The sequence below is a fragment of the Hesperophylax consimilis genome, chromosome 5, assembly GCF_061612785.1.
Source record: "Hesperophylax consimilis isolate HC1 chromosome 5, BYU_Hcon_1.0, whole genome shotgun sequence".
NCBI lineage: Eukaryota > Metazoa > Arthropoda > Insecta > Trichoptera > Limnephilidae > Hesperophylax > Hesperophylax consimilis.
The window spans coordinates 3,360,780-3,376,031 of NC_142840.1; the positions used below are offsets into that span (position 1 = coordinate 3,360,780).

Below are 15,252 nucleotides of genomic sequence, written 5' to 3' on the forward strand. Positions count from 1 at the left end.
AGACCTTCCGGTCATTGTAATGTTTCATAGTCGGCATGACGGTGAGTAATGCAGATAAATTAATGAATATTCTAGAAATTTAAGTACATTCCGGCAATTATTAATAAATCAAGAATCATTTCAGATTGAAAGGGGATTGTTTCATCATACTCAGTTCTGAATCATATAGCGAGACAATGAAAAAAGTGTATGTTCTCCTTTGTCTAATATTGTTGTTCTTCTTCTAACTACCATCTCGGTAGACAGTTACTCTGAAAAGTAGAGTGTACACCTGTCTACTTACGAACTTCTCAATGTCTTCGCTCCATCGAGGCCTTGTCCTGCATGGGGTGGGAGTTGCCCTCTTCGGCACACGAGTTCACTAGACTTTTTCCGTGCATCAGTCAACCTCTCCATCGTGTCGACAACTCTAACACACGCACTTGATGAGTCATGATCTTTAGTGTCCTGTTGTCTGGAATTATTTCAACACGGCGCTGTTTTACGCAATGCAGCATGTAATAGCCATCTATTGTCCTAACGAGGTAACGAGTAGAGGAAATTGGATAAGAACCTGGTTCTATGCAATGAATGAATACCGTACTTATTATGTGGTACTTACCTTCTACAGCGGCTGATATACAACATACATCCGAGGAGATCTTATCGCATTGGGAACGAGGTCCACGTTCTACGAGTACATGTTTATTGTACGGGGCATTGGTCAAAATAATGTTTGTTCGGTTTGTTTATTTACGATACCAAACACACTAAACCAAGAGACTCGACTTACACTAATAAGTCTAACTATTTTATCAATGCTCCTAGTTATATTTGGTTGTAAAACATTAACAACAACTATAAATATATATACAAAAATACCGTGTTAGTTAAAAGATATTAATTTTCCTGGGTTTTAATATTCTCCTGATGAAGGAAGGGTACTTCTGAAAGCGGTTGAGTGTAATTAAAATAAAGTGGTCAAAAACAAATGTGTGTGTTATATTGTAAACATATTTAGCACGTACACATAACTACGGTAGCTTGAGGGAAATTCTCCATGTTTGGCCGTTGGCGTAGGAGCGCGACGGCACACATACTTTACACCTTAGTATTTTACGTAATTCAAATAAGGAATTATACAATTCCAAAAAAATGTCCAAAGAAATAGCACCTCAATGGCAATTATTTTTTCCAAATTTCTTTAAGGTACCAAAATATTCATTATTCCGATTTAACAGCTGGCGGGATAAAAATGTAGCATCCGGAACCGGAAAGTAACAAACAAATGACAGACAGATGAAATGCCAAATGGTCGATTTGAAACAGGACTTAACTAACCGTAACTTAAAGCCTTTAGAAGTATTTTTTTTATTCTCATGTGTCTGCTACTTCGGATGGAAGGCATTCAACATTATTGACTGCTATCAAAAATGCAATTTTATAAAAACGTCTCTTTGTCAAGTTATAATGTAGTGTCGCTTTAACGTATGAATGATATAAATACTTGACATTATTTTAAAATCAAAATAGAGATTATTATTTATCGATCGAAATGACAACTTTCATTCAAACAATCTCAAGCCTTGTACGAGTAGGTATGTTCATTTCAAAACATTTACATGTACATCACATAATATTGTATGCAGTACAAACAGTGGCGGAAAAAATATTTTCTTCTATGGAGAAATATTATTGTGTGTAAAAAAAGTTTGTGCACTTTACCCCCCCCCCCCGGACACTATGTATTATTTACCTAAAAAATCCGATCTAAAAGGAAGGTGACAAATTCAATCGCCTGCAATTACAATTGCTAATTAACACGTTTGGCGGTCATCAGTCCAGATATTACAATAATTATATGATTACTTATGGCTTCGGTCCATAGAGGGAGGTGACCGTTATCGAAGCGCTCTAATGCGTTATGCGTTAGACGTTAGGCGCTAGGGCTAACAGGATAATGAACCTAATATGTTGTGTTGCTAGTTCGTGTTCGGAACACCTCGGTCGTTACTCGTTACTGGTTGCATGTTGTTATAATTGGAATAGTTCACAATGTTACTGACAGCGGACTCAGACGGGGCGGAATTTAATGGCTGTACGGAAATCGGAAACTAATACTGAAAATGTGTTTTAAAGAAGACATTAAGAACTCATTTAAACTCGTTCACCTCATATGAGGTAGTGAAAGACAACAAATGAAAATAATAAAAAAATAATGTATTAACTAAAGTTACAGTACGCGAAAGCATCCTTGAGAGATATTTATCGTGAAATTTCGCAATAACAACAATAGTGTGTATCACAAATTAGGAGTGCATTAGCAAACGCCACTTTATACTTCGCTGGCCATGTAGCTCCTTGAATGGGGTCTTTTTATTTTGAAGACTTGGTACAGCCCTGATTTTATATCTTTTTTTGACGCCCAGTGAGCTTTTACATTGCAATTACTGTTTTGGTAAAACCCTACAAAATTAAAACTTTTCAGGAAACGATAAAATGAATATTTGCGGATTCGTAAAACTAACTAAAAATCAAGAATTTATTTTTTATTTTAAAAAAATGTTTATGTAAATTATATCAATTCTATTTAATTCTTAAAAAATAATTACATCTAAATTTAGTTTTTAGTATTAAAAACGCCTTAGCGAAAATTACCTAACAATGTTGTACTTTGAAGTCTATTCTATAATATAAAAACAACTGAAAAGAAACATTAATAAAAAAGTAGCTTAAAGCGTTTTACCAAAACACAGTCTATATATTATATTATAAAATAATATATCCAATCGTTCAGCATTTCAGCTTTTAGCGTTTTTGTAAGAAACGCAAATAAATAATGATAACATTGGGTACATAACGTCGCACAAATAACGGACATTGGGTGAAATTTAAGCATCATTAAAGTTACTCATTTGATTTTGATTTGAGGATGAGATCCAGCAGCTGGGGAATTTTCATGGAGATCTTTTCAAAACTGTAAAGCTAATTCCTGAATTAGAACTCACCCTCGCGTCGTAGACCTTCTTGAGGGCGTCGTATCTGATGGAGCCAAGGAAAATGACGCCTTGCACGGAGCCGCGCCGGTCCGAGGCGACCAGCTCCACGCAGACCATCTCCCCGTCGCGCACCAGGATGTCGCAGAACACCTCGTCGAAGTTGTCCACCATGAAGCAGATATGCGGATAGGTTATCTCCTCTCCCTCGCCCTTCGTGTCCATCTTTCTGCGGCTGGGAGAGGCGTAGACCTACAAAGACAACACACATGTTATTTTGTTCATCATATCGAAAACAACAGTGACGCAGCAAATTGAAAAAAAAACATTCTGCAAACTACTGAAAACGAAGACAAGGCCCGGTTGTTCAAATTCACTCGGGACAAATACATCAAATAGCAATTCAGCGCCATTTTATTTTGACTGTCGAAAGGTTCCCGTTAAATCCCGATTCTAAGGCGGTCTCAGCTTTTGAACAAATTTTGATGAGCAGAAGAGGACAACTATTATTATGAAGCTTGTCAGCCTATTACAATTTGACAGAAAGCTGAAACGCATATAGAATTGGCGTTTAGCGGGGACCATTCAAATTTCAAAAAAACAAAATGGCGCTGAATGGGCATTTGATGACAATGTTACGTTTTGAATTTCTATGACACAACTGGGCTATACTACTGCTAAACATCATTATATAAAGCAACAAGTGCTAAATCGATAAATCTTACCTAAAATAAGCAGTATGATTGGTGGGATGTAAAAACACATTTTTAATCATATAACTGAGGCCCGGGAGATATTTGGCCAGATATTGGTATGTATGCTATAAATAATATGGCGCCTAGAATAGGAAACAGAGAAGGCATTATTTTATGCTACGAATGTCATATTTATCTGTCCCAGTGTGCCGACCTTGTGGAACATTTTGTTCTACGCATTGCAAGGGCGGTGTCACAGGTGACGTGAAAACTTCAACCGGTGCCAAAGTACAGTGTTCGAAATCAACGAAAAACGCCGTATTAGTAGAGCACAGAACTCGTCACGTGTTTATTAACCGTTTGAGTGCCAACAAATTCATACAGTTGCTTGTAAAATGCCACCAAAAAAACATTATTTTTTATGAAACTATATATTTTTTTAAAACCCCATAAATTCTTTGAATTGTCAAGGATTTCGATGATTTTTTCGGTGTTTTACTAAAGAATATTGGTTTAGAATCACGCGGAGGAGGATCCCGAAGTCCAGGCGTTTCGACAAAATGAGAATTTTACGTACAGACGTACGCGCGAATCAGAACACGACTGACGCAATCGACGGAAATTGACGATCGGCAATCTTCGTTAAAACACGAATCGACGAAAATCGACGATTGGCACCCAAACGGTTAAACAGTTCCTGATACACCAAGGGGACTAACTTATCACAACAGGAAAAAGCGCAATTAATTTGGTATTTCGTATTTCATATTGCATCGGTCGAGCGTCTTTCAACAATTCAGTAGAAATTAAACGTTCGGTCGTGTCTGTTTATAATTGTAACGGTGCGGTTTAAAATTCAAACGTGATTTATTAAACCTAGTAATATTATAAGATGTAATAAGATGTTATTTTCCGAGGTAGAGAATAAAGTGGTCGCCATTTCTGTGTCACTTGCAGCCGGGTTTAAGAGTGAGTTTTAAAAACCTTTAAATTTTAATTTAAACCTATATTTATTACTAATTTTGTCTTTCTTACCGAGGAAGATAAGTTTGCTTAATCTTGATATAAATAAAATAATGATATACCTAAACGTGCTTTGGTTTTATGGTTTGACTAAGATCCATTGCCTACACAAATGAGTTAATCCAACAGGTAGTGGACTAACCTTTTCAGGAATGCTTGGCAATCCATTTATTTGATTAACTCTGATCCACAATATGCAAGTAAGTATGTGCATATTACACATTAATTTAAAATGTATTCATAAACTACATTATTTTATTGATGAACTGTGAACAACAAAATCCCACTTTTATAACAACAATATTATATATAACATTTAACAACAAGAAACCGAAACCACCCAACTGAACAAAAAAACACCATGTTATACAGGGTGTATCAGCACTAACCCGACAAACTTTAACCAGCTATTCCTTAGCACATTTGGAGTAAAAAATGTTATGGGCACTTTGCTGTCCGGTAGCATTTTTTTCAATTAAAAAAAAAAAAAAATTCCACACTACATCACTGTCATTGGCATTGCTTTTCGTGTTCAACAGCTGTTATAAGCAAGTATGTCGAAAAGCGTCTTCGCTCTTTCGCACACACTAAATAATAATAGTTAAAAATGAGACGAATGGTGCCGTGCCATTTCGTTGTGATTGTAAAAGCGCGCCAATATAGGTACACACGTACATTATTCAACGGAACTCGAATAAAATATTGCCAGATGGGTTTTCAAACTTTGACAAAGGATAAAACAGTGGTGACATGTGGTGAAAATATGAATAGTAATTTTTTTATTAAAAAAACACGTTACCGGACAGCAAAGTGCACATAAGATCTTTTACTCCAAATATGCTAAGGAATAGCTGGTTAAAGTTTGTCGGGTACGTGCCGATGCACCCTGTATATTTATTTCTTATTATCCATACTACTAAATTTTAGTAATATGTAAATGAAATCCTAATCTTTATTTATTAAAAAACGAATATAATAAAACATTATTATTATGTAGAACTGTACCTACATAATAATAATGTTTTATTATCATCTATGCCTGTATACTACTGGCAGAGATGTCTCCTTTTCTATGAGTTCAGTTATTCAGCAATAAATCGTGTAATGAAATACAATTGATTATTAATATTTATCTATATATTATAATATTTCATCAGAAGAAGGTGAATCGCACAGTAACGTCAGCGTCAGGTCACGCCATGGCCATGTAATTATTTCCTTCGACTTCTGAGAACACGGGCAGAGGTTTATATCAATTTACACGAACATCATTCAAGCGACTCGCAAACTGAAAATATTGATTTTTGTCCACTTGTAGTCATAACATTTAAAAAATACAAAACAATTCTCCGTAGTCATGATTGCAGTTTTCAGAGGTACTGAAGATATTGTTTATTTTATCCAATTCCATGACGTTGCGAGGTTTTAAGATTATACATGTATTTATTTTATCTGTTGAAGTTATAGGGCTCTAATTTAGGACCGCTCCTCTTTCTAATTTTTATTAACGATATTACAGAAAATATTCTGCATTCCAGGTCACTTCTTTTTGCTGATGACCTAAAACTATTCTTGGAAATTAAAACTTTAGAAGACTGCATTCGACTCCAATCGGACATTAATAGAATTGTTGACTGGAGTAAACGGAATCGGATCGAATTCAATGTTTCTAAATGTTTCATTCTTTCTTTCACAAGGGCACGTCATACTTGGTTTTACCGGTATACCATGAATGCCCGAAGTTTAAAACGTGTCTCCACTATGAAAGATCTTGGCATCATGTTTGATAGTAGGCTGACATTTCATACTCATATCGAAATGACGTGTAGTGCTTCACTGAAAATGCTGGGCTTCGTCCTACGCACTGCGATGAATTTTAGAGACACCCGGGTTCTCCAAGTGCTATACATTGCGTTGGTTAGGAGTAGGCTTGAGAGTGGGTCGGTGGTTTGGAGCCCACATCAGGTGAAGTATTCCCTCATGTTGGAGAGAGTGCAGAAGAAATTTCTGAGATTCCTCTACCTGAGGGAGTATGGCTACTACCCGTGGCTCTATCCTACTGACTTTCTCTTGGGCATGCTCGGTATGAACCATCTACGGGTCAGAAGAGATGTGCATATTGTATCACACTTCTTCAAACTGATTCGTGGATGGTTAGTAAATCCGACTATCATGGAGAGTATTAGTCTCTATGTTCCTGATGGTTATCTCCGTCACCGACAGCATAGACTGTTTTATCTCCCGGCCTGCAGGACCAACTTGCCAATGGTCATGCCGGTGGGGAGAGCAGTCTTGCTGTTGAACAGAATTAATTCGGATATCGACATATTTAGCTGAAGGTGAAGCTGCCTTTAAAAGGCAAGCTCTATTGATGCTGGTATAGTTTATACCACTTATTATGTAATACCATTTTACAAATGTACTTAAAAACGAAATAAAATGTAATTTTGTAATGTTTTTAAAGGAATAAACTAATTGAATTGAATACCTGTCGGCTGGACTTCTTGTAAAAATACGTATTGATCGTATTAGCAAACGATTATAGTGAGAAACATACATTTAAATACGTCGTGTTCAAAATGGTTGCTTCATTAAAACTAGTTTTTGTCAAAGATTCAAGATTTTTCATAATGGTAACAATTTGCCCCTTCTGCGTAGTAAACATCCACATTCCAAGTCATTCAAATTCAGTTTCAATTTTTGTTTTATGATTAAACATGTATTTATTTTATCCAATGCCATGACGTAGCGATAGGTTTTAAGATTAAACATGTATTTATTTTATCCAATGCCATGACGTAGCGATAGGTTTTAAGAATAAACATGTATTTATTAATTTAATCCGTTATTATATTATATTACCTGGTTTCTCCTGTCTGTCAATCCAATATTTTTCTGATAACCGGACCGAATAGAACACATTTGAAAATAATTTTTATAAAGTTATTAAAAGTGATGAAAAAATACTAGGATAACTAGGTTAGGTCAGTGGCGTGCACAGAGTTTTTGATTACGGTAGGCATTGTGAAAAATGGCGAATAATTAATTCATTGATATTAAATACATAAACAAAATTGCCACCGGCAACCCGCTTCGCGCAAGTTAATAGTAATAACAAAAATATTTGGATGATTTTTATAGCGCCGTTTTTGTGCAAAATCATCTCAAAGGCGCTGTACAGATGGTATTGATCTGGAAAACGTTTACTTTCAACAAGACGGCGCTTCGTGCCACACAAGCAACGAAACCAATGATCTTTTACGATTGAATATCAAAATAACACCTCTTATTGGAAAACCCTGTATTATTACTTGTTTCCAAAAGGCACGGCCTTTTTCGGCACTAACACAAACGAATCTTTCCTTGAATGCGTTTTTAACACATATATAATTGTTTCGTGTGAACACTTGAATATGACGTGCAAGTCATTTTTCAATAAATGAAGATTGATTTCTTGGATTTAATTTCATAAAAATTTTATTTTATTCATATTTTTTTGTGAGTAACGTAAAGTGGGCAGTGCTTTATGTGCCTGTATGGAATGCACGCCTCCAGAGGCTAACTAACCCAGGTTAGGTTAGATTAGTTTAGCTTTTTATTACTTCTATTGTGCCACTATTATGTGTAGGACATAGAACCATTTTTCTTATTGAAAAATAAAACAAATTGGAACAAACATGCCTACATAGACACGAAAATTACTCTACTTAGAAAGAGAGTTGAAAATCGTTGCGGGTGACATAAAATGCTGAATAAATTTTATGGCGACAGAACTCGCTGTTTTTGTTGCTTCAGCACACAGATTTTATACTTTGAATTTACAATGTCTCATTTGTCGTGGGTAAGGATTTGAAAATACGTTCGTATTTTATACTGATACAACATAGTACGCCGTAGGCCCACATCATAAAATGAGATATCATAAAATTTTCCCGACAATCAATTTCCATAATATTTTATGTCGTCATGGCGTCTAAGGCATATAAAATATGTCGTGTCGGGTGACAGGGTTACCGCATCCTAATTATAATTAAGTAGTATTAATTAGTCAATTAATTTGTCCGAGACTCACCAAGACACGCCCTGGGGCTCGAAGCTCTCGGGCGTCGCAATGACGCGACAAGTCACAATATGGCCGTTGGCGGGAGGGAAGTAATCACGAACCTATCACCATATAAAATATAACATAATCTATGCATAAGCTAAATGCCTACGCTTTTGACACTGGCATTATCTATATGTGTCAAGCCTGTGTTGTGTGACGACAAAGTACGCAGCTACGTCATATCCGGTGTCGCGTGAGATCCCTTTTTCATACTGAGATTATTTTATATTCGTACATCGCTTGTATATCCGTCGTAACCTCTCCCTCTTTCTTACGAAATATGCTTGTAACAGAAAGAGAAGAGCCTTCAGTGACAGGATCATAATATTTATGTCTATACCTATTCTTGTTCGATTCCTAAAGGTTGTAGTCACCGCATGGATTTCTATAGCAATGCTATTTCCTGGTTCCTCTATTGTTAATTCTAGATCATATTGGAAACAAATAATTCAGACATTTTATAGACAGCTTATCTAATAATGTAAGAACATGAAAAATAATAATAAATCATAATCAAAACTCAAAGTAGCATTGTACGATTAAACCTATAAACCTATAATATGTACCTATCTACCATCGTAGCGTAAAGTCGTAATCAAAACACAAAGTAGCATTGTATGACTAAACCTATAAGGTGTACCTACCCACCATCATAACGTAAAAACGATAACTTAAAAGCGGCATAGATTTCATGAATTTTGTGATGTTCAACTTTTCATAATTGCGACGTGAAGTAAATAAGAACAAGGAATTTTCCGGTAGAAAACAAAGGACACCACCGTTTACAGGGTGTCGTCTAGCACACATGTATATTATTAAGTATGTGCGTACCTACTTAGAATAGAAACTGGAGAATCTGGTTAACAAGTAAAATAGAAATATTCATAAATTTCAGCACGGAAGTCATTAGTGTCACTGTCATTGCATGAATAGGATACAGGGAAAACATTTTCATATTATATAAAAATGTTTATATAACCACCTAGAACAAACAATATTATATCATGAACATTTATTTTTTCTTAAGAAAACTGTTAGTTTTATCAAACAAACAAAAAAACTCCATTCATAAATATCATGAAGACATAATATCTGTACCCGAGAAGCATACGGATGCAAGTCCAAAATTTGAAGAAATGAGTTTTTGATGAAGACATGAAGTAAATTATCATGTTCATTAGTGGCAGAAAGATGCAAGCCCTATCTTGAATATTTATGGTATTTTCAAAAATATTATAAGGATGCAAGAACCATTAGCACATTCACACCGTAGAAGCATAAAGATGTACATTGGACTTGCATCTTTCTGCCTCTAACATTACTACGCTTTCCATGGAAGTAAACATTCGAATGTAGACTGAAGTCCATTTTGCGTCCTTCTGCCTCTAATTTCTATGTTTTCTGTGGAACTAAACAGAACAATCCCAGTGCTCTCATCATTATTTATTGCATTCCTGCAATAAATAATGATGAAAAAGAGTATTTCCGTGTATGAATGTATGACGAGGCTCAAGAAACAGAATTCTTCTTAAAAGACTGATGGAAACATAGGTGGTGATATTATTATTGAAGACCTGACCATGTCACTTATTTATTTATTTACTTACATTTACCTTACCTCATCATTATACTACTGAATGGACTATATAGGGATGGAAAAAAAGGTGGCAAATGAAGTAGCTTCTTGCCTCTTAAAGTGGATATACAGCGATATGGGGAATAATGTTGAAGAAATAACCGTATGGTCTGACAACTGTGCAGGTCAAAATAGAAATATAACAATAGCCATATCCTACGTATGGCAGGTTTTATAAAAAATTAAAAACCTCAAGATCATTCATCTTAAATTTTTATTACCTGGAAGTAGACTCTGTCCATTCAGCGATTGAAAGGGCAAAAAAAACCTACCCAATTCCAAATATTTTACCGCACGACAAAAAAAAATTAACGGTAACAATTCATCAGATATTGCAAAACTAATAATCAGTACATTGTACACTCTATGAACTGAATATTTCAAATATTTAATATTTAAATTCCCTTTAAAACTGGTTCACAATCACCTTTTGTATATCGAAAGAAGAATATGAATGGTAAGGGTTTCCTAATATCAACGGTATTATGGCTACAAGCTGACGTAAATGTGTCGGGGATGCTACTGTATAAAAATGGTTTTCAGGAAACTGAATTTAAATATTATTGTATTAGAAGAAAAAGGTGTTTTGAGCGGTGACCGGATAAATCATCAAAATGATAATTCATGATAATTTCCCATTTTTAAAAAGTTATATAAAGTCATGAAAAGTGATGGTAAAGTGAAGAACAAAATCTCTATTAACTGGGTTAAGTGGGTTAGGTTAGGTTTAATTTATTTTTTTCATCGTTTCTAATGACTTTATATCACTTTTTAAAGGTGTGTTGAATTGTCGATTTATCATGGAACCGTTTTAAGCACCCCGGAGGTATTGCCCCAGGTAAATACAATTCCAATCGCATTAAATACACCAAATTTTGGTGTCCTACAAAAGATGTTACAGTGGGTACCAGAGCCACTGCACTTTTTTTACGCTTATTTTTTTAATCTTTTTTTTCTCTGTCAGATGACGAAGATATGGAAAATACCAATAATTTGTAAAAATAATTATAATTAAATAAAAAAATATATAAATAAAATAGATATTTATTAATATACCGGTTATATAGTTATTATTTTACTTCCAAATGAAATTTCAACATTGATCTATTTTATTTATATTTATATTTACCTGTAAAAATCTATTTGATTTTTTATTTATATTTACCTAGTAAATATAAATATCTATTTCATTTATAGGGAAATATAAATATAAATAAAATAGATATTTATATTTACCTGTTACATAGTTATTATTTTACTTCCAAGTGAAGTTTTCAACATTGATCCCTTTATAATATACCATGTGTCATACCAAAATATTCAATATCATTTTGAAACAGAAGGACTCAAGTCCACAATGCTTTTTTTAAAACATTTTTTTTAGGCTTTGCATATAAAATATATTATTTTATTTTCTCATTTTCGATACAAAATTAATTGATTCAATAGGATAAAAAATAAAAATCAATTATCATGAATATCCGCAGAAGTTATGAGACCAAACTTACAGAAAAAAAAGTATTTTGGCTCTCCTGAACATTTAGCTTTTTGGACTTGCATCCGTATGCTTCTCAGGTACAGATATATATATATATACATTATCTTAATCGTTATTATATATTTTATTAAACTTTTGATAGCTATATCTTGATAATGATCGGTAGACGCGTGGTTTTACATTTAAGTGTTTTTGTTGTGACTAGTTCATTTACCTTTGAACTATTTTGAAATGCGGACTTTCGGTTTCATTTATTATTCTGATTTCAGCAAAATACTGCAGGGAAGTAGTAAAATATATATTACAAAAAATAATACTTCGATAATTTAAAAATAATACGGAGAAAGTTCTTTGGGTTATGTACATTTCTACGCATAATGATTTTGCTCACGGATAGCAATCTATCAAAGAGAAAGTAAATTTTACAGTATCTCGTGTATGGAAAACAACATCTGTTTTCACCATTGCCAGTACACTAAGCTCGCACAATATCAACAATACTTCAATTTTCATTTGAAAATCATCTTAAATCGCCATTATTCTGACAGCGATTCAGGCGGGAAAATATGGCGCGTTTCAACAAGTTTGCTGTCAAATAATATTCGCGCCGAAGTTTTGAAAAACGGCGAGCCAGTGCAGGCGCACCGGGCCGACCTTGGTCGGGATGAGGTTATTCTTTGTCCCGTTCGCTCTCACGTGGGTATTTTCGCGAAGCCCTTCGCCTGTCGGCCGAGCGAGCGAGACGTAAAATCTGTGCTACGGTAGCTTCGTACTGTAATGGGGGGCCCGCGAGAACGTGCGTACTTACACGAGCCACGTTCGAAAAAGGAACAGATCATTCGGAGCACTTGGAATTAGTGTGTAAAATTTCAATGACTCGGAATGTGGATGTTTACTACGCAGAAGGGGCAAATTGTTACCATTATGAAAAATCTTGACTTTTTGAAAAAAACTAGTTTTAATGAAGCAACCATTTTGAACACGACGTATTTAAATGAATGTTTCTCACTATAATCGTTTGCTAATACGATCAATACGTATTTTTACAAGAAGTTCAGCCAACAGGTATAACTTCAGTTCTTTTGGAATGTGGTTTCCTCGTGGGTATGCATTATTTAAAACACGTTTAACCGACAAGTAATAAATTCGTACATTTCCAAGATATATGTTTATATGTAGCAGATAGTTTGTAAATTAATGCGTAAATAACGTTCAATGAAACGGTATTTTGGCATTCAATTACAATAATAAGGAGAAAAGTAGAATGTTCCCCTGTGAATGTTTTCATACAAAAATCAATACAAATAGATACAAATCAATGACATACAATGATACAAGCGTACCGGATAACACGGTAAAACAATAACAAAACATAGTTATTATAACACGTTATGTAATGCATAATTGCTTAATCATGTCATTGAATAAAATTGTATACCTTGACTAACTACGACACATCATTGGTACATTTTATAAAATAAATAATATACTATTGAAAAACCCGTGTAAAACCAATAGATGGCAGATTATGGGATTTGTGAAGCTGAAAGTAAGTAGTAGTGACAAATTATTACTCGGGAGATATTTTCAATTTGTATGGATATTTCAGGCGAGTAATTAATGCAATTAATAATAATTTGTTATCCTTTGTGCTATGCATAAAAACCTTGTTTTATAAACATTAGTTTATTATTTTTAAGGTTTAGACAGTGTTAGTAATGCAGCGCCCGAAAATATATTTTTACGACTATTATAGAACATCGAATTTTCCCTACTTTCTATAAATACAATATGCACGTATTATATATGTAAAACTTCCGGAAGAAATTCTCTAAATGATAGTGGAAACCGTATCAACCCGTAATCCGGTGCGTAGTTTAGAAGAACTAAGCGCACAAACAGACTTATACAATTTTGAGATTATATATTTTTGTTGACAAATAAATAGAGAGACCACCTGAATTACCTTTCGAATGAACGCCGTTACAAATAATTTTTACGTACCAAATGATTTTTATATCTGTCAAACATTTAAACAAAATAAATGCAAATTTCAAATATGTAAAGAATTATCAATCAATAAAATAATGTTGGTACCTGGCTAATTTATCGCTTGTCTGTTATGATTTGTAGGTACTTGTCAGTTTCAATTTTGAAAATTAAAAATTCAATGAACTTGAATAATTTTCATTGTGCAGGAATACATTTAAATCACTTATGTACCCATGCATCGACAACTGAAATTAGTACGTTTAAAATGGTTCGGAAGAGGAAAACGAATGTCATGCGAGGCATTAAAAATATTAAAGAATAAATTTAGGTAGGTGTGTAAATAGTGATGCAATAGTTTCTTATTGAACTGTTTGAGTGATTCATTCTCGTGAATGAGTCGCCAGGCCCAGTACCACCCAGTACCCAGTAGTCAGTAGTCAGTAGTTCCAGCTCATGTCCAGCTCCCAGTACCGTCACGTTGCAGAAATACTATCTTGCTCACGATTACTCATGCAAATAATGTCTTAATACGATTTTTATTTAAATCATTATTGTTATTATTGCTCTTAGAATGTCACGTGTTTCGGGTCACAGAAGTGTCACGCGCCTTTTACTTAGAAATGTGTAGATAACGTTAATTCTGTTATTTAGAAAACACCTTCATAAAAAGCTCAAATTGTATTAAAAACGAAAAGAGAAAATTTTCCGAGGCACGAATTACGGAAAATGAACATTTTTTTACCAAAATTCACGGCTCGGCTCGCGGAAATATTGTCCTGTTTATAGACTGCCCTGACACTATAAACTTGCTATCTTTACATATACCTCCAAAATATACTAGACGGAATATTTTATTCTACAACAATAACTTCGCTACGAATTCTGTATTAGAAAGAATACATAGGTTGGGCAATGAACTAAGTGATGTCGCTGATATATTTAATTTAAACTTCAATACATTTAAAGCCAAATTAGTCCACCATTTTTTAAATGTAAATAATGTATGAGAAATCATTATATTTTATTTCGATTTTCTATTGTTTGTTTTATACTGTTGTTAAAAATGAAATTTGTAATTTTTATGTACTTAAAAGCCCAATAGGGCGTCAATAAATAAATAAATAAATACGTAGCACAAGATCCCGGCTGTGGGTAAATGGTGACCGGATAACTCATCAAAATGACAATTCAACAAAAGTTGTGAAATAAAAACTAGGTTTATTGTTTAGTTTCTTTCATCGCTTTTGATGACTTTAAATCACTTTTTAAAGGTGTGTTGAATTGTCAATGTGTTGAGTTGTCATGATACCATTATCACTGTTTAGAAT

General features: G+C 34.2%; 2 protein-coding genes across 5 annotated transcripts in view; one reads left to right on the plus strand and one right to left on the minus strand.

Annotated features, from left to right (window-relative positions):
• Window positions 1–15,252, plus strand: part of LOC149423424 (phosphatidylcholine:ceramide cholinephosphotransferase 2-like) — a 165,601-nt gene that overhangs the window by 142,285 nt on the left and 8,064 nt on the right. The gene's annotated exons all lie outside the window — the stretch shown is intronic.
• Window positions 1–15,252, minus strand: part of LOC149423426 (uncharacterized protein KIAA0930 homolog) — a 59,726-nt gene that overhangs the window by 26,459 nt on the left and 18,015 nt on the right. For both annotated transcript variants that reach the window (XM_089631535.1, XM_089631534.1), the window contains exon 4: window positions 2,988–3,227. In XM_089631535.1, coding sequence (XP_089487661.1) covers window positions 2,988–3,227 — 240 coding nt within the window. The remainder of the gene's footprint in view (window positions 1–2,987; window positions 3,228–15,252) is intronic.